Here is a 24599-nt window from a genome sequence, read left to right on the forward strand (position 1 = left end):
AAGCAGACTTGCTCTAAATTCTATAACAGTCTAGCCAAGGAAAAGTTTTTATTTACATTCTTTGCCATTGCCTCTTTTTTTTTCCCCCTTAAAGATTTATTTATGCATCGAGAACAGAGTGAAGGCCGGATGTGCAGGGGTGGTGAGAGGCTTCACCAGAGACAGAGTGGGGAGCAGAACAGGCAGATGGAGGAAGCACACTGCTGAGGGGAGCAGCGGGAGGGCCAGGAGAGGTCTGCTGCGCCATGTGGGTCACCTCAAGGGCCAGGGATCGAACTCATACTGAATCGCTGAGGCTGGCTTGCAGCACTGCGTCCTAACCCGCTGTGCGCCAGGGAGGGGTGCCATTGCCTTTTATGGGGAAGGTTTACCACTAGTTCTCTCTTACAGCGATGACAAACCTTTGACTAGAGGTCTCTTTACAATATAGGTCTCTTCATTACTGTCCAACTTCGGGACTTTGTCCTCTGCCCTCAGTAGTTTTAGTTATACAAGTGGAGCACAGAAACCAAGTGCTTTGGCACAAATACCTGGTGCAAAAGGCAAGCTGGATGCTTCTTTATCTTTTGGGGTTCCTACGTTAATTATTGCTTTTGGCCCTTGAATTTTTTGTTAATTCAGTAATACATTTTCATTCATCATCTATAGTCATTTTCAGGAGGGTTATTCAGTTTGCCATTCTGCAGAAACAGAATTTTTATTCTGCTGCCTAAAGTACTATTGTTCTACCTTCTTTTGTCATTTTCTAGTTTTTAAGTTTTGGACATTAAAGTTCCAACAAGATTCTTAGATTTCTTCTCAAGAGTTATACTTATATCCACAATAACACTGTTTAAAAAGCATCAATATTAGTAAAATGGATTTTACAGTTTGATTATTTTATGTACCTGTGTATGTATATAACCTCTTTTCAGTGAGAGTAATTTTTTTTTTTAGTAAATTTCACAGTAAAGTTACACAGTATTATCAACTACAGTCACTATTATTCATTTGATCTTCATAACTAATTTATCTTATAACTGAAAGTATATAACTTTAACCAATCTCTCCCTATTTTCTCCAATCCCCAGCCCCTAGCAACAACTTTTCTGGGGGTTTCTTTGTTTGCTTGTTTTGTAACATTTCACATTTAAGTGATGCTATCTTTTTCTCTGTTTGGCTTATTCCACTAAGCATAATGCCCCCAAGGTCTACTCATATTGTGTCAAATGGCTAGATCTTCTTTTCATGGCTGAATAATATTCCACTAAATATATCTACATATTCTTTATTCACCCACTAATCAATAATTACATACCTTAACTATTATGAATAATGTTTCAGTGAAATATCTCTTCAACATTCTATGGTCATTTGCTCTAGAACTTGGTCCTATATTGCTAACCTACAGGAGACAAATGAACAAAAATTATGAGTTATAACATATCTTAGGTTTTGATGGTCATACTTGGTTTTTATTTAGATAGTCTAAGACTATTGTATAAAGAATATGGTTGACATTTCCTCCTGGTTCTTGTAGGATAGTTTCTAAATTATTGCAATTTCCCCTCTGATAGAAGTATCATCGTTACTCAAAGTGACTCCTAGTGAGTATACTAATGAGATGACTCATCATGGAGATGGATATGGCAGAAATACCCATCATGTAATTAAAAGGCTGGGAATCTGAGGCATACATATAAGTCCAACTTCCAAGGAATGGTGGGGGAGAATGAAAATTGAGTTCAACTGACTGGCTAATAAGTTAATCAATCACATCTATATAATGAATCACAATAAAAAGTCTGGATACCAAAGGTCATATCACCTGATTGGTGGTATATTACACATTATCATAAGTCAATGAGGGGTGGTATCATGCTCTGACTCCATGCAGAGAAGACATAGAAAGTTCCTATTTGGGCTCTCCCAGACTTCACCTTGAATGTCTCTTCTTTTGGCTAGTTCTGACTTAAATATATTTTCTACAATAAAACTGTAAAGTGTTTTCCTAACTTCGGTGAATTGTTCTAGTAAATAATCAAACTTGAAAGGGGCAGGGGAATTTCCTAAGCTTGTAACCAGTTGGCCAGAAGTCCTGAAAGCTCTGGGAAGCTTCCAGAAGGTGTCAGAAATGAGATAAGTTGTGTGGAGAACAATGCCCTTAACCTATGAAATTTCACCTAACTCCGGGTTGCTACTGTCAGAATTGCATTATGAAGGCTTTACTATATTTACTATATTTACTCCCACTTTTATTCCTAAGCTATAACTAAGTTTGCTAGTTTTTATAAGAGTTGCAATGATTTTTAAAGCATAAATCTGTTCTCCATTATACACTAACAATAAATCATGGTAGACAGTGATTATTTATGAAGTAATCACGTATCAGCCATATTTTTCATCCAACAAACTTTTATTAAGTATATTCCACAAGTTTATTCTAGTTGGTAAGACACAAAGATAAAACACCTAATTCCTGCTGCCAGGGAGCTTACAATCTATGAAAGACTCAGACAAACCATTAATGCAGGATTAATCAGTGTTATAAAAGAAACATGAGATAAGAAAGATGGCAATACCAGATGAGTGAATGAGAAAGAGAAGCAGAAGACTTTAAGAAGTGATATCAAGATTAAAATATGAGCTGAACAGGGCACAAAAGAAAGGAGTCAGCAGTAGCATGGAAGATGGAGCAGTAGAGTGGTCTCTGGCAGTTGCCACAAAGTTCAGTCATATGAGAGGTTAAGTGTGACAGTTAGAGTGAAATCTGAAACAAGAAAATAAAATGGCTTACATACATTAACCTAAGAAATCTGGATTTTATCATGCATGTAGTAGAGAAGGATTTTAAGCAGGGGACTAAAATAGTAAGAGATGTGTGTCCTGTCTTCCCCCCCCCCCAAAAAAAGATGCAGTATTTCAGAAATATATTTTTGGGGAGCAAAATATAAATGAAACTGGAGTTAGTTTCAGATCAAATAAAAGTGAAACAGGAATCAGTCTTAGGAAGTGAGGAATTAATTCTGGAGGAAAACAAGCTTTAGATACTAAGAAGGCAAACTGGACTAGATTCAACTGAAGGTGAGGGAGTAAGCACTAGAGAGGCATCAGGTTGGGTGTGGGCAGTGCTTCTGTTTACCACATGAATTCGGATTGAAAAATATCTACGGTAGAAAAAGTAGAGTTCAGTTTTGCACATATTGAGATGTTCTGGACAATTAAATGTAGTTGAATTCAAAGGAGGGCAACTCAGGAAAGAAACTGTAAATGAAATATAAAAAGTCTTATTTTTAAAAGTGATTTCCGAAGTCCTGTAAATAAGTATCATCAAGTTGGAGTTTGTAGAGTGAAGAAAGATAGGATCAAATATAAGAATATGAATATGTGAGAAGTAGAAGAATGAAGACATAAAGAAATTCAGGAGAAAATGGTGTCAGAAAAAGTAAGGATTAAACAAAAGATATAGAGATTCATAGCAGAAAGCCTCCTGGTTGAATAACCTGCAGGCAAGAACAAGTTCACTATAGTAGAGATAGAAGTCAATAAAATGGATCAATAAATAGAAGGGATGAGAAAGCTGAGATGGCCCCTAAGTTTCTAAAACACAGTTATGTGAAAGAAAGTAAGTAGCCAGATATGAGCAAAAATTAGAGGAAGGTTGTTCTATTCAAGATAGGAACATCCTCATATTCTGGAGGGGGGGAAAGCCAGCGTGCAAGGAAAAATCACTACTATGGAAGAAGATGACAGATGAATCTAGGTCCCTGTGAATGTGAGGTAAGAAGATGAAGGCAAATACAAGCTCAAGAACACAGTATTACAGTATTCTGAGTGAAAAATAAACAATGGTAGGGTACCAGTACCTAAGAGGACACAGTCACAATTTAAAGAAAAACTACTTACAGGGACAGAGAAAATCCTATGGAGTCTGTGAATCTTTAAAAATGATCCCAAATAGGCAACAATGTATGTACATATGAACAGCAACAGGACTGATGCTTAACCCGTGCTTTTAACACAGAGGAACAATGTCACTAGAAGCCCATCCCAGAGAACAGGGAACTGGAAGGCTATGAGGTTCACAAGAACTCCACTAACTAGGATGCCTCATGGAATCAGTATTTCTTTATGCCTTCCCAGAATCTAGGTAATTTCATTTCCACTTATTTGTCCGTATTTTATGCTCAAATAACCTTCAAATTGGTATCTGAAAGGAGGGATATCCTAACTAGGTATACACATCCTCACTTCTCCCCAAACCCCAACATAGCAGACAAAATAGTAGTCAAGTGTTTGTATTATAAGCAGGTAATGTAGTTAAGTGTTAGTCCATTGTTAAGAAACTGGCATTCTGAGAGAAATTTATCCGGTTAACACACTTGCAAGGCTGCAACAAGTTGGAGCCCCAGGTCTCTTACACCCCAACAATACAGTTCCCTCAAACCATGACATAAGTAAACTTTGGTTATTTGCTGACCAGCAAGCATCCAGAAAGAGGTTCCGTGTGTTACCTAGATATCACAAAGAGAACAGAATTAGACCAAATGATCAGAGCAGTATCCAGTCCATTAATCTCTGTCCCCCTCCTGATTGCTCACTGTACTGTTCTCACCCACGGACACGAATGGCTCACTATGTGTTGCTGTGCTAGACTGACTGAGCACAATCTATGCTGTTCTTCCCACTTGCATACAGTTACTTATGCTTCTTTTAATCCCTGAGAATGCAGGATAAGTAGCCTTACATATGACAGACACTCAATAAATGTTTGTTATATTGAACCAGGCACAATTGAGACCAATTAGGTTTACAGTTTCAAATTGTAAAAGCAATTAACTAAATCCCTGCATGTGATGGAACACTCATGAATATGCAAAAGAATCTGTCAAAAAAGTGACCGACCAGAAATAAGTAAATCTAGTTTTCAGGTACTTTTTTAGAAGGGTGTACACAAATTTGAAATGAGTTACAGAAATGGGCAATAATCTCAACTCTTACTGCCTATTTATTCCTGTGTCTAGCTGGTTACACAAGAAGAGAAAAATCCCACAATTCATTCTAATTTTGTTGAAATTTCACCATAAAATGGAGTTTCTGTTTATAGTAATCAAGTATTATGATCGTTTTGGGAAGATTAAATGAAAATTTTTCTAGGATCCATTTCTTTGTGGTTTTAAACATTATTAAACTAAATGTAGAGTACAGTTAATTTAGATTTGAATTTATTTTTATTTTCCTGACATATTACATAAAATAACCTTTCTACAAGAAAGGTTCCAGTTTGGATTAAAGTCAGGTTTTAATTACTCCCTGACCTACCCTTCCCCATTTAATTATATTCATGGTCACCCCATTGATTTATATAATCAACACATCTCAATTTATACTGCCACTGAGTAGACTCAAGGCTGATTGTCACCTCATGCATAAATCACTGTGACAGTTTGCCAAATCACTTTGGAGCCTCTCCCCTCCGGGTGCCATTAACTATAGAGCAAACAGACTGTTCACTTTCACCAGGGCAGTTTACAAATACTCATTTTGCATCTATTATGAGCAAAGCACTGATACGAGTGACAAAGAAAAAATAAAACACTGTCCTCTGGTCCTTAAAAATCTATGGTCTGGCTAGAGAAATAACATGCAACAGTAATAAAATAGTAAAGGAAATTTTAAAAATGGGAGAAAAGAAGAACTGCAGCTTAGGTGAGATGGGAAGATGCTGTATCTGAGGGACTGCTACACTAAGATTAAAGGAGAAGGTTCCTGGGGAAAAAAGTTGGGGTGAAATAATGCAGGTAGAGGCAACAACACTGAAAATAGGTCGCTGTGAAAGTGCAGACAAATTAATCAGAAGCAAGATACAAAACAGATGAGATCAAATAATTAAAGCCTACAAACACTGGGGCAAGAATCTCAGCACCGGTCCACTGAAGAGCACACTCTAAAAGCACTCTTCCAGCAGGTAAATGGTATAGCAGGTAACATCACTTTAACAAAAGCAAAGCAAAAAATCAAGTGCCACTAGATCTAGGAGCAGTAGCAGATGATCCATAATAGTTCCAAAATAGGCAGCTGTCTCTGGAGCACCATGTACAGTTAAGCAGGTTGTATGCAGACCATTCAAGCGACTATTTCTGAAGCAGTGGAAAACACACAATCTGGACAAAGATTTCAGACCCTGCCAGTTTCAGACAGGTAATTGGGGCAGGTGGGGGAGAGAAGGGTATTTAACTTCGCAAAAAGGAAGTCATAGTGAGAAGAATAATGTTGAATAATGCCGACTATGAAGGTTATTATGATTCTGAATGTAATTTCCATTTTAGTATTATAGTTCCTTTAAGAAAAAAACTGATTCCTAGTATCTCAAACTATCATGCCCATAACACCTACTGAAGGATTTTAACTGGCTATAATAAAATTATTAAGCAAGAAAACCATATTATGACATCGTTATTCAAACAAATATGCTTAAACATTTACTTTTTAAAGATTAATATGATTTTCTCCTTCATTACAAAATAACAGGCAATTATGTTATTATTCAAGAGCTATATTATAATTTTTAAAAGCCATGAGCCTTAGTTTGAAAACACATGTTTTCTGAGGGTTAGATATTTGAACTGCAAATTCAACTTTCTCTGGGTGACTAAGAATGATTCCAATGTGCAATTTTTCTTGGACACAGAATTTAGGTAAAACAAATTGGCCAGAGACCATCTTTGTCTGGTAGCAGTATCATATGATATTAATTATGTACAATGCAGGCCCTTTGATACGCACTTTACTTATATTATCGCATTAAATCCTCACAAAAATCCTAAAGATACTAATGCTTATAACAGCAGTTAACATTTATTGCATGATTAGTAAGTACAAGACACTGTTCGAAGTACTTTATTATGTAGTATTACCTCATTTAAATCAGAACAGTCCTCTGAGCTACTCAACTTTATTATCTGCCCTTTACATGTAAAATATCTGTAATTTAATCTATATAATTGGGCATTGCATACTTTCCTACAGTCACAAGGCTAATAAGAACAGTCAGAATTAAATGCAAAACAAATCCACTCCAAACTTAAGTGCATGCAAATTCTGCAATCTGATATAGCGAAAGGTTTAATTTTGGTTGAAAAAATTTCTAGATTTTTCATGGACAAAAATCACTGTATCCTAAGTGACCACAGTGCTAAACTGGGATAAGAAAAGGACTACAGTGTTTGTGTGTGTGTATGTACATATTTAATAATAACTTACAAGGTTTAAAAACAATGCTTATTTTTGAGCTAAGAATTACTTTGTTGCTTACTGTTATTTACCAAAATGTTAAAAGGAGGGAAAGTAAGGAAGGAGGAAGAAGACACAGATTTACTGTTGAGGTTTAGAACCACAAAATTACACAAAACCCCACAAGCACAAAGTTCAGCTTGATTACTAACCTCATATTCTTTCCACTCTAATCAGATTATTTCACAGAAGGAAGTTTCTGAAGCTTACAGTGTCTTAGATATCACTAGCTAGATAACAAAAATAGCAGTGCCAGAGTAAGTGAATATTCTGACCATGGCAATATATTCTCTCTGGGTATAATATATATTTTTTTAATTAAAAATTTTTTTGTTTATTCATACAAGGTCTGGAGTGGCCAGAGGTGTGTGTTGTGTGTCATTGGGGGTGCGAGGGGGGATGTTAGAGGATTCACCAGAGATAGAGCTGGGAACGGAACAGGCAGATCTCCCGAAATACACTGCTGAGGGGAGCAGCAGGCTGGATAGGAGAGGTCTGCTGTGTCATGTGGGTCACCTCCCTGGCTGGGGACTGAACTCATGCTGCAGTGGGTGCAAATAGTTTCATAGTTTGAGCTTAACCGCTCATGCCATCAGAGAGGCCTCATAACAGTATTCTTAAGGTGCACACTAGTCATTGAAGGACACATATTAAGACCCATTTACAGAGTATGGTATGTGAAAGTGAGTTTACTTTACTTACAGTACACAAATCACTGTGGTGAGGGAAACAAATACTTCTGCCTTTAAAAACTAAATTTACCTAGAAGTGTTTTCCGTTAATACTACCTTTAAAAACACTTTCATCCAATACAAAATTTATATTAATTAATATTAAAGAGAATTGTGAATGCCAGAAAATATTATGTATAATATGTATCAGGTAATCACCATCATTAGTCATTAGGGTACAAAAATTAAAGCCACACTGACAGGGCCTCCCTGGTGGTGCATGGGGTTAAAAGACAGCATTGTGAAGTTATCTCCAGTCATTATACCACAAGTTCAATCCCCAGCTAGGGAGGTGACCCACACGGTGCAGCAGACTTCTTTTGTCTCGCCTGCTGCTCCCCTCAGCAGTGCATTTCAGTTGATCCACCTATTCTGCTCCCCATTCTGTCTCTGGTGAGTCCTCTCACCCCCTACACCTCTGGCCTATATCCCAGTTCTTGTATGCATAAATAAATTAATCTTAAAAAAGATTTTAGCAACTACATGTGGTGGTGGATGTTAACTAGAATTACTATGATCAGTTTGATATATTCAAATCATTATGCTGTGTACCAAAAGCTAGTATCATGTTATATGTCAATTATATCTCAATTAAAAGAAATGAGACATTACTATACACCCACTAATATACCAAGGATACAAAGCAACTGGCACTCTCATACTGGTGGGAATGGAAACTGTACAAACACTTTGGAAAGCTGTTTGTACCGATCTACTTATGTAAAAACACCTATGTTCTATAACCTAGCAGTTCCATTTCCTGGGTATGTCTTCCAACAAAAACGAACACTCATCTCCAACCAAAGACATAAAAGCATGTTCACAGCAGATTTACTTGCATTGGAACTACTTAAATAGCAATAAATAAAAAAGATACATTAATTGTCATATGTTCATACAAGACTACTACTCAGCAAGGAATAGAATGAAATGCTACACAAAACAATATGCGTGAATTTCACAGAAAAAAAAAAAGGTTGATCAAAGAGGCTAGTAGGTCTCAATCATTCCCCCATGCATTGATGGTGAAATTTGAAGAGAACTTTAGATTTTCCATGGGCATGGCATCCAATCCACTCTGGGCGAGAGGCTTTCTCACACACGCGCTGTGGGCATGTGAAGCTATGCCACACTGCTGAAGGAAGCAAACATACAGATAAACTATTCTCAAAGGTTGGTGCTATCAGGTAACACAAATGCAAAAGGCGCAGGCTTTTCCTGTATCCTTCCCAGGGAGAATAGGTTCAACAGCACCAGGCAGCAATGATGGGCAAGCTCTGTCTCTCTTCTTCCCTTTGGGTTTCTTGAACCCAGGGACTAAGTTGCCTATGCACTAGGGGTAAGGTGTCAGTACAGTAACGGGCCATCTCCTTTAATTACATTTTTTGGTTGGGTCCCCTCACTGATGATGGATTTGTCAAATAATATGAAATTCACAGATACAGACACAGAATCCCTTGTTAGGGTTGTTGTTCAACATTCCCCTTCCCCCAGTTTCTCCTTGAGAGAGGGTGAGAATAGTGCTTTCAGATGTCACCACACAGAGCCTTACTGGCAGCATTGTCCTTTACCTGAGAACTGTCCTCCTTAAAGGAGTCCCCCAGTTTGCTCTTGAGGGTGAACATGCAAGCGGTAGCAAAAAGCAAAAAAATGAAACTATGTATCTCTGATGCCATTTTAGCAATGTTTTGAAGGAAAGAATTATAAAAATGGGTTAGAATAAAGAAAAACAAAAAACAGTTCCTACACATACACCCTCTCTCACACACACACATAATGGGGCGTGACACAAAAACACATCGCTCTAGATGACTTTCTGACCAACAATCCAAATGGTTACTCCTTCACAATCTATTTAGCCAAGGTTAATTACAATAACAAAAATTTCTTTATTTTTCACTGAAATTACCCTTAATTGGGTTTTCTGTAAAAATGCCCTTACAATCAACCTACATGGTTGCTGTATTAAGCTAGAATTAATGACAGTAACAAAAAATAGACATTTTTATAACTGAAAATAGCTTTAGATACAGATTTTATTATACATTTTACAAGATCATATAATTAGTTGTAAAATGTGTAGATGACTAGATTACTGAATAAAAAGTGATTTTTTTCTCCTAAGCAAATGCATAATAATTTCAAATCTTTTCTTAATCTTAACATACTTCCTTCTCTTTTGAGTATATCTTTAATTGCCACTTATTTGTGAATTGTTAGAAACTAATTAATGACTCAATCAATTCAGAATCTCTAAGCTCTACAAATATTAAGCAAGATTTCCTCTAACAATGCGGCACCCTCTGGGAACATGTAGGTTAAAAGGGCAGCTTCAGAGTTAAATGATACCCTCTATTCACAAGAAGGTCAGATGGAGTTTACCCAGCAGACCTGATGTCTGCTTTTCAAGAGAAACACTGAAATACTAAGCTCAAATAGGAAAAATGAAGGATGATTTTTTTAACCTATTTATTAATTTTGTAGAGTTTTGAATTTTTTTTTTTACATCATTCTTCATTTTGTGTATTTTTTCATCTTGGTTGTAATCTCCAAGGACTTTTGTAATCTCCAAGGCCTTGGTTGTAATCTCCATCAACAATTCACTCGTGTGCCATCACCATAGAACTGTGTACTCTTCCTACCCTACCCCAGTTTTGATCCTATTCCCCTCTCCACCCCTATAAAATGTCTCTGGTTGTTCATTGTTTTTCATTTTTTCTTTATTCCAATTGCTTCCCCCCTCCACCACCCCCCCCACCCCCCAGTCCCTTATGCTCCTGCTATGAGTGAAATCATCTGGTATTTTTCTTTTCCTTTCTGGCTTATTTCACTAAGCATGATCCCTTCTAGCTCCACCCATGCTGCTGCATAAGATATGAGTTTATCCTTTTTGATTGCTGGGTAATATCCCATTGTGTGTATGTACCACATCTTTTTAATCCAGTCATCTATTTTGGGGCATCTGGGTTGATTCTCCGTCGTCCCTATTGTCACTAGACCAGCAATAAACATGGGGTTGCAGGTGTCCTACTGAGTCAATGTTTTTGCGCCCTTTGGGTAAATACCTAGGAGTGGGATTGCTGGGTCATATGGAAGCTCCTTTTTTTAGCAGTTTGAGAAACCTCTAAACAGCTTTCCATGCCAGTTTGCATTCCCATTAGCAGCATTCTGTGGGCTCTGAACAAAACAAAAAAAGTTCACGGTCTGGAGTGGCAAGAGATGAAGCTGAAGGAACACAGTGGTCACACAATGAATGACCTGTGAGATATGATAAAGATCCTGGAATTTCTCTCCATTACAAAAGGATTTTTAGACTGACACCTGCACACTGTAGGTGGGCCAGATCCTTTCCGGCTGCCAAGAAAAGGATGAATGTGAGGGTGACAAGGTAACCGGTTACAGGAGTAACATAATGAAGATCAGAACCAGTAAGACAGTGGACAGTGAGGTTTCAATTGAGAAACTGAGACAGATATCAAACTGAATTTGGGGGTGATTCCAATTATCTGGTTTGGGTGCAAGTATACAGATGGCAATGCCTTCCAGATAAAACAGGAGGAAAAGCCAAGTTGAAAGGAAAATAGGAGTCGGTGTTTTGGGATGTGTTGAGTCTGGAATGCCTCTTGGTTTACAGAAATGATTTTCGGCTGAGTTCAATATAGGAATCTGAAGGAGACATCTGAAAGGGAGGATGAAATTGTAACAAAATATTAGAAATACCTGAAATTATGAGGATGAGTACTCAAAGTTTTGTTTTGTTAATTTTGACCACCTTAGGAGATATGTAGTGTATGTTCTTGCAATTTTAATTTTTATTTCCCTAATATCTCATGACATGTAGCATCTTTTTAAATACTTATTTGGTACTCATATCTTTTCTTTGGGAACAGGTATCACTGACTTTTTTTTAACCCATTTTCAAGATTATTATTGTATTTTTAGAGTTCTTTATATATTTGTGATTCAAATTCTTTATCAGATACCTGTTTTGCCAAGATTTTCTACCATTATGCATCTTTCTAGTATCTTTTGAAGAGCACGCGTTTTTATTTGGTTGCAATCCAATTTATCCACTTCTTTTGAACACCAGTGCTTTTGATTTCTTTTCCCCTAAGAAATCTTAGCCTAAATATAAAGTCACAAATGTTTCCACCTGGACATTTCATAGTTTAGGATTTTCTATTTCAATCCATACCCAGTTTTTGTTTATGGTGTAAGGAATACATCAATGTGAACAGAGTTGTGAGAATCCATCAAGAAGAGTGTTTAGGACGATACAGGAAAAGAGTGGATTGTATCAGGGAAGAAAACATAAAACCAAGGTTTAAAAAACGGCACAAGTAATCGTTGGATAAGTACCAAGAACATCCAACACTGTCTACTCTGAAAAGCAATGGGAACTGCCTTTTTAACCGGAATGAGGTCGCTAGTGATTTGAAAAGCATTTTTACAAGCCATTCCAAGGAGAGAAGAGCATTTACAAACAAGTCATTCCTACAGAGAACCTACTTCTAATCAACCACTTCGGAAAAACTCCCCCGTGGATGCAACTGGGAGGTGGTCAGGAACCCCTGAGCATCCTTACAGGTTACTTCTTAGGCACAGGCGGGTCTGGGCTTCCCGACTGTACGGGCTCTAAGGCCGATCCCAGGCACTCCCCTCGAAGCCCCCCCAAGCGGTCTTGGAGACCCGGAGCAATCACGCCCCTGAGCACTCAAGCCACGCCCACCACCGGGTTTCCCGCGCGGCTGTCACCCGGCAGGCAGCTGGTTAAATAAACTAGTCCAAAGAAAAGGCGAGCATGCGAGCGTGGGTGCTAGGACTATCCCGGACAAATTTGGGGAAGAACCGCCCACCGGCTCCCCTTCCCTTTCCCCGCCCCCCACCCCTCGCGTGTCTGGACCAGCAGAAGCGCCAGACGTGGGACTCTCCCCGATCCTGGGGACTCGGGGACCCAACGTCAGGCCGGCTCGGGCGTGCGGACACCAGCACTCACCTCGTTCCAAGGCGGGGAGACTTAAGCCCAGGGCTAAGCCGCGCCGTCTCCTAGAGGCCACGCCGGGGGCACTGGCCGCCCCTTTCCCTGCCGAGTGACCTTTCCGGGGATTACGTTTCACCCCGCCCTCAACGCCGGCGGGTCGTAAAGCGCAGCCGTAGCACGGCGTTTTACGGCCTGAAAACGCTTACGGCACCTTGCTGCCTGGAGCGCGGACTCGGTGCTGCAGCTTCTGAGAAAGGCTGTAGTTAGTTAGGGTTAGGGGAGATCGGAGATCATACGATTCCGTCAGAGGGTCCTCGACTGCAGTTAGGTTTGTGTAACCAGAGAGCAGGCGGGGTGGGGTTGTGAAAATTCACTTTTTCTGATTCTTACTTAAGAAGCATGAATGAAATGAGGTCGCTCCTCGTGCTATTTAGGTTTTTGTTTTCGTGATCAGCACTAGATTTTAGGTGTTCTGGGTGTAGCTGACACATGATTTTGTTTTACACTTCATTTTGCAGTCTCCCTGACCCCCGGACTTTGAAATGCTTTACCTGATCGGCTTGGGCCTGGGAGATGCCAAGGATATCACTGTCAAGGGCCTGGAAGCTGTCAGACGCTGCGACCGAGTGTACCTGGAAGCCTATACCTCAATCCTCACTGTAGGGAAGGAAGTCCTGGTAGGTGCTGAAGGGTCTGTGGCTTCCAGAACTTCCTGACGGCCGATTTTCATTACACTGAGTTGAACGGAATTTTCCGACCTGCCAGTTCAAGACGTGTAAATCCCATCCTGCTCATTAAGGATCTGAGCGGGTACAAGGTTGGAAATCATATACCAAGTGAATGGGAAAATGAAAGCGCTTTGTCTTTACAAGTCTAATTTTGCGGCTTTTCTGGTAAATGGGAAAGTTACTTTACGCTCCTGGGGATTGTTCTCAAAATCCCTTATTTCATGAGATAACCAAGAAATCCTTTCTGAGTTGAGTGCTAATGAGCTGCTGACACAGCCTTAATGAGTTGGTTATATATTCAGAAACCAAGCTGAAAGCTTCTCCCTTTGAAGTGTTTCCATAGGGAATGATAATCTCCTTTCTGTCTGCATCATATCCAGACAGGTCTTACCTTTGAATAAACATCTTCCAGTAAGGCTTATACTCCTACATTTGTATGTCAAGTGAACCTGGGACTTAATAACTTTAAGATTGTTAGTGTATGAGACATTTAGCAGACTCATTAAAGGTTTGAGTAAATTTAAGAACTACTTCTTGATTTTGCCATGCATCAAAATGGAAGTTGTGTCTAATATTAAGATGACTTATTTTAAAGTGCTTAACATTTTAAGTATCAGGAAATGTTAACTTTAATTACTATAAGTTTTAAAAGTATTTTTATGTTTTCCATAAACATTATTAGACAGTCAGGAACTAGCTGGGCCCAACTTTACCTACAGGTAAATTATGTGTACTTTGCTAAGATGCTAGAATATCTATTCCTCCACGATGATAAGTATTACTATTTCTACAGTACTTACTATATATACTGGTTTAAATGCTTTGTATGTACAACATGATTATTGCTTTTAAACTGTGGCCCCCATTTTATAGACATAATGAAACTTGCCCAAGGTCATATAGGGAATGAGTGATAGAGGCAAGGCTGTCCTGATTTGAGGTTCACCACTCTGTATTCTTAAGAGAATTAAATTGTTTTGAAGCTCTGTATTCTTAGAGAAGATAATAGCTTCACAAAATCAGAGAACTACAGAGAAGGTAGGATTCGAGCAAAATGGACTATTCTGGATCCTGCTCTATCACAAAATTCCTTCAGTCTCTACTATCTGTAATTTGCATACTAGTCTTTAGTTCGTGTTCCTCCCTGAGCAGCTTGCGATACAACAGCAGCTCATCTTAATGAATCATTTTTGGAATAAATTAAGGTATAAATAAAAGTTTATATTATCCAATAAAATCGCAAAGCCACTTTCTTGAACCACTTCCTGCCTGCTTTTCTTCTTTCCTTCCTGCCTCCCTCCCTCCTCCTACCCTACGGTGGTCCCTCACTATCTTCCTTCATTTTATTTATATTTCTGAGTCTCACTGGAACAAAAAAGTGACCTATAGTGGGGGGAAAAAAAACCACCTGCTGACTGCCATTATCTTCCAGTCAGAACCAGCAGCCAGCAAAGGAAGGAGTGAGGGAGCCTATAGTTGCCTCTACATGTAGTTTTGTGGGTGGAAAAATTCCTGAATGAGAACAGTTTTAAGCTTGAAGTGAGTGAATCACTGAATTTGCCTGACTGGCTTTCTACTATGGAGTAGAAGTGGAGACTCATGAGGGACCTCAGAGAGAGGACAGCCCAGAACATTATCCTTGCATAAGAGGAGTGCAAATGAAGCATGAAAATCATTATATAGTGAGGCCTGAATATTTGTAAATAGGGAAATACCAGAAAACCTTTAAAGGCTAAACAATTTTTTGAAAACTAATCTGAGGTTCTCTTCCCGTTTAAGGCTAGTGCCTTAAACTTTCTCCCTTCATCAGGAACATTACTCGCAAGTATTCATTTTGCTTTGTGTTTATTTTAATTCCCTTCTTCCTTCAGTCTGACACCATATTCAGTACAAACTGTCCATCTTGAAGTCTTCTTTTTTTCTTTTTTTTAAGATTTATTTATTTATACATACAGAACTGGGGTACAGGCCAGAGGTGCAGGGGTAGTGAGAGGATTCACCAGAGACAGAGTGGGGAGCAGAACAGGCAGACTGATGATGTCCACTGCTGAGGGTCACCTCTCCCATGCGGGTCACCTCCTGGGCGGGGATCAAACTCATGCTGAAGTAGCTTTAGCTTCTTAGGGCTGTGCTTTAACCCGCTGCGCCACTAGAGAGGGCCCTGAAGTCTTGCTTTTTTAAGACCTTTTCCCCCCATAGTTATTATTCTGTTTCTCTTTATCCAAATTAAAAAAAAGAAGTTCACTTTTATTATCTTCATTCTACTCATGGCTCAAACACTTATAGATAGTAAATCTATAACTGGAAGTATCCAGTTCTCTGAACTATTTGCCTATTGAATAATTATTTAGTAGTCTAGAACTCCAAAAGACTGTTTTACGTCTTTGACACTAGCTTGAAACAAATTTTATTATTACTATTCCATTTTTCTCAGTTCCCTTTGTAAGCTTATTTCTATGTTCCTTGATTAAGTGTTCATGGTTTTTTTAAAAAGAATTTATTTTCTCATTTATTGCCACATATTACTTTGACCCTTTACCCTTTACCTTTCTAATACATCAAAGATTTGAAATTCAAAAGATCTAAAAGGTACATACCTTGAAATATTTCTACCTCAATTCTCCTTCCAGGAGGCAGTCAGTAGTAATTTTTTGTATATCCTTCCAGAAATATCCAAAAGTAATTTTAACTTTTTCCTTTCTCCCATGTATAAAACCTGTTGAATTAAAATAGAATGAGTTTTGGCCCTCCCTGGTGGTGCAGCGGGTTAAAGCACAGCACTAAGAAGCAAAAGCCACTTCCGCATGAGTTCAATCCCCACCTGCCCCTGAGGTGACCACATGGCGCAGCAGACCTCTCTTGGCCCGCCCGCTGCTCCCCTCAGCAGTGTACTTCGTTGATCTGCCTGTTCTACTCCCTACTTTGTCTCTGGTGAACCCTGTCTGGCCTGTACACCAGTTCTGTATGAATAAATAAATAAATCTTTAAAAAAAAATAAAATGAGTTTTACCATCATGTTCATGAATGGAAATTAGGACCAAGATTGTATAAAAACTGATTGGCAATCAACTACTGGATAATATACAGTATAAATTTTATATCACTTGTTAAATGGTGTGTTTGTCTTCTTCTTTAATTTTCCGTGCCTGTTCCTTACTATGTTTGATAATCTTATAACAGATGTATTATGACAATTAATTCCCTTCTGGACACTATGCTTCACAGGGCAGGGGCCATGAAATCTCATTTACCTTTTTTCCAATATCAAGAATAGAGTTTGGCATTGTGATTGTACAGAAGAAGTATTTTTTGAGTGAGTGAACAAGTGGGGAAATTAAAAACAATGTATTAGAAGTCTCTTACTGCTTTTGCTATCTCTTCCTTTTTTAAAAAACAAAAATATTAAGAAGATTAGCTTTTGGATTATATTGGAGTATTTGTGGTGCGATCTTTGACTAAACATGCTATTGTCTAATTAGATGATGAAATGGGTCTTACATTAGGATGAAGTGATAAATTAGATCTGGAATGATGTATGATGTACATTTTTAGGGTAGGGCTTTCTGTTATACCATTTATAAAACAATGAGGTAAAATTATTGCTAGCATTCAACTAGAAGCATGTGCTTATTGATCTCTTTTTTTTTTTTTTAAGACTTATTTTCTTAAGCATACAGAACTATGGTGCAGGCCAGAGGTGCAGGGGCGGTGAGAGGATTCACCAGAGACAGAACCAGGAGCAAAACAGGCAGACAGATGAAGTATACTGCTGAGGAGAACAGCGGGAAGGGCTGGGGGTCAAACTGGCACAGAAGTGCTGCTGCCAGCTTGTAGTGCTGCATCCTAACCCGTTGCACCACCAGGGAGGGCCTGCTTATTGATCTTTAAGAAATGTTACCTGTTGGGTCTCACTGGTGACACAGGGTTATCAAGCTATTGCCACCCACTGTGGCTCAGTTCTATCCCCAACCATGAGCTGACCTACAGAGCAAGGCAGACCTCTCCTGTTTTGCCTGCTGCTCCCCACACAGTATTTCAGTAGATCTGCTTATTCTGCTACACTCTGTTTCTGATGAATACTCTCACCTCTTCCCCCTCCTTCACCTCTGCCCTATACCCCAGTTTTTGTATGTAAAAATAAATAAAGAAATTTACAAGTTCAAAAATGTTAGAAGTTCAGAAAAAATACATCGTTTCCTTAACTGAAGGAAACATTTAGATATGTTCACATACATATGAAGAAAAATATATTTAATGATTAAGAAAATACATATATGGTAAAAGCAAAGACACTTTATTGTCTATAGAATCATTGTCCTTGGAAACTTTTGGAACGTATCTTCAAGAAGATATGCTGAGAAAAGGTTGAGATCCAGGACAGACTCTAGTTAAGTTTTAAGAAATAGTTGCCAGATTTAGAACTACAGCCTTTATCCTAATCATTTGTTGATTCACTCATTTGCTTGACAAATGGTAAGTGCCAGATAGTCTCCTATTATTACAGCAATCCTTATAACATAATCCTTATGATTCAAACAAGCTTCTTGGTATATAAGGAACATTATTATTTGTCTTTGCCTTCATGCACTTTTACGTATTCGAATTATTCTGCAGGAAATCAGTTAGAAGCTTCTAGGTCCCACACAGTAGCTTGTAACTTCTATCACATAGCCCACACTAACCCCCACTCCTTACTTACATGCTGCTGCTCTGCTTATAGTCAGCCTCCTGCATTTCTTCTTTAAAGTTGAGCTTCAGGGGATTAGTTCACAAAGCAGTATGTGTAGAGACTTCCTGTGCATTTTCAGTGCTATTCTTTTCTCTGTTACTTTGCCTTTTTAGCAGGATCTAGGAAATTTTTAGCAGGATCTAGGAAATACAGTTTTAAATTTGTCTTCCACATACTTACATAAGAATGCAAATTCTATAAACAGCTATCTTTATTTTCTATTATTTTCACTAAAGTTACCTTTTTTTTTTCTTAGCCAGGGTCCTGTAGATTTTCCTATGGAAAATGTGTCAAAACCCAAACTGCCATGGGCATTATAATTATTTAATATATGTATTCTGTATTCTGTGTTTTTAAAGTAAAGCTCATGCATGCATTATTTTCTCTGTTCATTCTACAATCTTCTGCCTGGTCTGTTAGGCCCAAAATTAAAGATAAATTTAAAATGCAAAAAGCCTCAGATGTGAGGAGGTCTACCTCCTCCTGGGATATTAAGATAGCCCCAAAGACAGAGTTTAATTGCAGCATGATATAGAGTGCTAGCTCATTGATGAGTTGAATTCAGTGATCTGTTTGGATGATTGCCAAGAGTTACACCAGCTCCAAACAATGCTGTGTGTGTGTATGTGTGTGTTTTGAAATAATCACCTGCTATTTCATTTTGATCTTGCACTTAAATCTATAGGAAGAGTTTTATGGAAAAAAATTGATTATTGCTGATAGAGAGGAAGTGGAACAAGAAGCAGATAATATTTTAAAGGATGCTGATATTATTGATGTTGCGTTCCTTGTGGTTGGTGACCCATTTGGGTAAGTCAAAGCTGATATTTTGAGATTTACTCATTTCCTTTTTTACTCAATAAAAATCATACTGTTACATATAAAACCTTTACCTGCAAGAGCCGGATAAGAAGATTCTGTTCATTTAGACTCCTTGTACCTTGTAAAGTTTTGTTTGACTGACAATCTTGGAAATTAATGAAGAAAATCTGATTGGTAAGGATAGTGTCTTATGTATCACTTAACTTGATTATCGAGTCATCTCTAAAGTTTGTATCATTGCTTCAGCTATTCTTTTAGATCACTTGCATCAAATTCATTAGTATGTCACTGTTAAAGAGATGTATTGCTTTATCAAGACTCATACCTACCATTTATTTAGCAGATGTTTACCAATTGTAAGCATGTTCTGCCATTTTTTTCCAAAGCTTTTTCCCCCCCTTTTTAATCATCTAATATTTAGCAATATTGCTGTTCTTTCCTTGTCAAGCCTCAGATTTCAATTTCTTATATCCACTGGGAGCTTTGTTCTTCTGCATTACTAAAAAGATGGGCTCTACTTGTCTAGTCAAGCATCATCAATCTCTAATGTCAAACTAAACAGAAGAGTTCTTTGTCTCCAGCTGGTGACCCAAGATTTATGTCACAGATTTAAGGAGCATAAGGACAATTAAATCACTCTGAGCCCACCACCAAGGATGTTTTTCAAAAGAAAGGAGTTAACATGAGCATGTGTCTGTCAAAAAGTGATTTATTTCAATATGAGGTGCCAGGGGTGTGTCATTAGCACTCTTAGTTACAGATGATATTGGATAATCATGCACTTTAGATACCTAAATAATCCGTTTTAGTCTCTGACCTTGTTTTTAGAAAAAGTATGACTTCATCAAACTAGCAGTGTTTACTATCCATTTTTTCGCCAGAAAATAGTAAAAAAAAAAAAAAAAAAAAAAGTAATGACAACTCCCATATAGGACGTATCTTAAAGGATTTTCTCATACTTCACCAACTTCTGCTAAAGTCCCGTGTTTTCTAAAGGGACACTTTTTGAGCCCACCAAACTTCCTGGCTGCTAGTGTCACAATTTTTTCATGGATCTACACTTGTAACTCCAGAGCCCTCTATGACTTTCTGGCATCCAGTTGCTGATGGAGTACAATGAACCAACACTGCCTGGAATGAAGTTTGCAGACCACTGCCAGTGCGCACATTTTCATTTGTCTGTGACATGGGAACTACAGAAATGGAGAGTAGGCATTTAGAAACATTTATGTCAGTATTTTAAAACGTAAATTTTTCTCTGCTGAATCCAGTAATTTGGAGCTTCTATTTTGCATTATTTTCTTTTTCTTTTCTTTTCTTTCTTCTTTTTTTTTTTTTTGGTACATTTTAAAAGGATAGGATTATTAAGAAAAGGAGAAAGAAAAAAAAAGAGGCACCTATATAGACATAGGTTGGCAGAAAGCTGCTATTTTATTTTTTACTGCAGTTCTGTAAATCTATTGTTCCATGACAAGTTAAAGGGATGTTGGCCTTTCACCACAGCTACTTTGAGAAATTCTGCTATTGGCTTCTTTTAGTCAGTGTTTCTCATTTCGCTCTAGCTGCTCTCTTCCTGCCTAATGCAAGGTCTTAATATCACATACACCCTAGTTCTATCTAGTAGCCATTTTGCCTAGTCAGACTACAAACTTTGAACTCCACTATACTGTGCTCAAATTCAATATTTGTAAAATCATAGTATGAAATTCTTACCTGGATTCAAAATGAGAAAGTGGGTAGATAGGAAAAATACTATCCAACCTGCGCTTCTAACCTGCCACCCCTGTATCAGAACCTGCTTCCACCAACCAGTTTGCCCTCCCTATGGTGCATTTTTTAAATAAATGGGTACATCTATTCTTTAGATTCATTCTGTTCTTCATAGTATTTTTTTTTCAGACTCCATAGTATCTTTCATAATACTTGGCATTAGTAGATGTCAGCTATATTTTAATTGAAAGAGTTGTTGAATATTTTCCTGAGGTCACAATGAAGGAAGGAAAGCCAGGCAAATCTTGGATTGACACTTACTCATTAAACAAATATCTTTGGGACAGCTACCTCATGAAAGGTTACTCCTTTGTGGTGGGGATTAGGTAATAAAACCTGGAGTTTAAAGTTTAGTAAGGGAGACTGACAATTTAATAAAATAATAATAAGTTAAAATTTTTGATTGTCCTGTATGGAAAAAAAAGGTAGAAAAGAATGAGAATACTTACTCATGTAGAGAGTCATAGCAGTAGCAAACAGCATTTTAGGCAGAGGGAGATGCAAGAATGTCTTTAAAGAAATAAAAGACCACACTTGCTGAAGCATAGTGAGTGAGGGAGAGGAGGACTGGAGAAAGAGTTAAAGATGGAGGCAGGAGACCAACTATTGCAGGCCTTGGAGAGAATGCAGATTTTGTTTGAAGTACAAAGCTAAGCCTTTGAAGGGTTTTAAAAAATATGCATTTATTTATGCGTACAAGAACTGGGGTACAGGCCAGAGGTATGGTGGGTGAGAGGATTCACCAGAGACAAAGTGGGAACAGAACAGGTGGATTGACTGGAATATATTGCTGAAGGGAAGCAGCAGGAGAGAAAGGAGAGGTCAGCTCCTGGCTGGGGATCGAACTCATGGTAAGACTTAACCCTTTGTGCTACCAGGGAGGTCTTTTGGAGGACTTAAAAGAGTTCAGAATCACATGCTTGGATGCATTGATTATAAGGAAGCAAGAGCAGCTCTTGCAAAAGAGAAAAAAAAAAAACAAACCACAAACTGGAAAAGTTAGTAAGAATATCAGCATATACATAGTAGCCAAAAAGGGAAGAGTGGCCAACTCCTATGAGATAAAGGAAAGAAGTATGCCAGCACTCTGCCTCAGTGTAGATTATAGAAGATGTGCTCTACTATCCCAAATAGAACACCCCTACTGCTATGATTTGATAGGCAATTTGGGGGAGAGAGGGATACATAGTATTATTTTATATGAAAGAATTATTGATTGTCTCCAGACCCCCAACACTAACTTAACTAAATTGGAACATTATATATATTTTTTAAAGATTTGTTTATTTAAGCATACAGAAATGGGGTACAAGCCAGAGTTGTAGGGGCAGTGAGATATTCACCAGAGACAGAGTTGGGAGCAGAACAGGCCAACTGACGAAGTGCACTGCTGAGGGGAGCAGCGGGTGGGTCAGGAGAGTTCTGCTGTGCCATGTGGGTCACCTCTCGTGCCGGGGATCAAATACGCACTGAAGCGGCTGCATCTAGCTGGCAGTGCTGTGTCCTTACTCGTTGTGACACCAGGGAGGGCCTGGAACATTATATTTTTGGATAGCAGGGGAAATGTACAATTGAGTTTGAATGATGGTGCCACTTCTTGAATGGACAAAAACCAGTAGGGAAAAAGATTGAGGGGAGCAAAATTAGATCTGGATGTTTGAACTTTGGGTTGTAAAGTGGGCTACTCATTATCTGAGACTGGAGCTCAAGGAAAGTGGGGTGTTAACCTGGATACAGGACTTTAGAAGTCATCATCATATAAATAATAGTATTTAAAGTCAGCGGGATGGACACAACCTCTCTAGGAGAGAAGTGGGGGAAAGAGTATGGGAGGAGATCTTCTAGGATCAATCTGTAGAACTGACTTCCCATGGTCTATCACACATCATAGAGAAGGAAAAGCTAGTGAGTTAGTAGTATCACAGAAGCCAACAAAAGAGAATGTTTCAGGAAGGAGTGGCTAACTTGGATCTACTGGGGAACATTTGAGTATAAGATGAGTTTATAAAAGTGTGTGTGTGAATGTAAAGACATAGTGGAATTAATGGAAGTTGACTCTATGAAGGCTTTGGTGCCTGAACAGAGTCTAGGAAGAGTTTAATGTTGGAGATGATGGGCTTGACCTAACTAAGGCTAGGGGGCCAGGATGAAAGGATAATTTCATGTCAGTGAGAAACAGGTCTAAAGAAAATACCTTGATGGTATTAACTACTTCCTCAAAATTCTTCAGTGAATTTTTGTGACAATTTTTAATGTTATCTATTTTTTACTTTAATTGTTTTTTTTTTTTTTTGACTATGCTAGGGTCAAATTGCCCAACGTTGCCCTGCAGTATTGATCCTCTACATTTTTGCTCATGCTTTTTCCTTAAAACTGTATCAATTTACAGTGCTCCCAGTAATTCATGAGAATATCCATTTCACCATAAATCACTGAAAATATTAAAGAATTTCCAGATCACTACCTCTATCAAATGTGGTGGTACTTTGAGCCACAAGCTAATGTTATAAAATCAAATTTTAAGTAAACATCAAATTTTATACATTCAAACCAATCATCTTTATGTACTTCATTTTTATTGAATGCATTGGTCAAAACATTTTTGAATCCCCTTTTTTGAAATTGCCTTCAAAGCAATGTCAAGTTAAAGCTTATGATTAAGACAAATGTGTTACTATTTCTGGCCATGTAGCTCTATCCAAAATTGTGTGTGTGTGTGTGTGTGTGTGTGTGTGTGAGAGAGAGAGAGAGAGAGAGAGAGAGAGAGAGAGAGAGAATTTGTGTTTGAGTTTGAGTTTGGAGTGAGCCACTTACCCAGAAAAAGTAATCCATCCATCTTCAAACCACACACTTTTCCAATCACCATAAATAAAACATTTTCAGAGCTGCTCACTGGAAAGAATGCTGCAGGTAAAGATTTAAAGCTTTGTTTCAAACCACTTTCTTCTTTTTTCATGAAGCAGTATAATCTAGGTAGTTATGATGATAAAGTACCAGTTTTATGACAATTTTTATAGCAGAAATTTGAGGGACTTATTTAAAATAAATAACATTTATGGTAGTTTCAGAAATTCAAATAATTTTGCAAGGTGATTAAATCTTCAATATACCGACTGCATCTGGTCATCTTAAATGAACTTGTAAGGAGAGATGCAGTTTTCAACCTGCTATTTTTTACCTGCTTGTTTGTTTACAAAACTCACAAGTAACTAATTCATTTTCCTTCTCTTAGTGTTAAATAGTGAAATTCTACTAAAGGTCATGCTAAAAATACTCTTTAGAGCTGACAATCATTCTTTTTTAAAAGCTTACTCAAAATCAAATTAATGATTGTTTTTCATACTACTTTTTATTTTATGTATGTGATTAAAAACAGACTTCCCTGGTGGGCATTTGTTAATCTGTTTCTGACTGCCTCATGGGGGGTAAAGGCCTTGATCTTGCTACTTGGTATGCATTGACCAGTTGACAGGTCCTGCTTGTTTGTATGTAGTTTCTTAAACATGCTAATGTAGCTTTCCCCAGTAGAGCCTGGAGTTTTCATCAGGAGGGGAAAAAAAGCCTTT

General features: G+C 38.1%; 1 protein-coding gene and 1 long non-coding RNA gene across 2 annotated transcripts in view; one reads left to right on the top strand and one right to left on the bottom strand.

Annotated features, from left to right (window-relative positions):
* The window catches only part of LOC105854080, a 116678-nt gene extending 103613 nt beyond the window's left edge, over positions 1–13065 (bottom strand). The window contains exon 1 of the long non-coding RNA XR_001145808.1: positions 13000–13065. This is a non-coding gene — a long non-coding RNA (uncharacterized LOC105854080). The remainder of the gene's footprint in view (positions 1–12999) is intronic.
* A 125-nt stretch (positions 13066–13190) lies between these two features.
* Positions 13191–24599, top strand: part of DPH5 (diphthamide biosynthesis 5) — a 28545-nt gene continuing 17136 nt past the window's right edge. The window contains exons 1-3 of the mRNA XM_004689728.2: positions 13191–13312; positions 13503–13661; positions 19127–19251. Coding sequence (XP_004689785.1) covers positions 13527–13661; positions 19127–19251 — 260 coding nt within the window. The 5' untranslated portion in view covers positions 13191–13312; positions 13503–13526. The remainder of the gene's footprint in view (positions 13313–13502; positions 13662–19126; positions 19252–24599) is intronic.

The sequence above is a fragment of the Condylura cristata genome, unplaced genomic scaffold (assembly GCF_000260355.1).
Source record: "Condylura cristata isolate star-nosed mole 26May11 unplaced genomic scaffold, ConCri1.0 scaffold00026, whole genome shotgun sequence".
In the NCBI taxonomy this organism is placed as follows: Eukaryota; Metazoa; Chordata; class Mammalia; order Eulipotyphla; family Talpidae; genus Condylura; species Condylura cristata.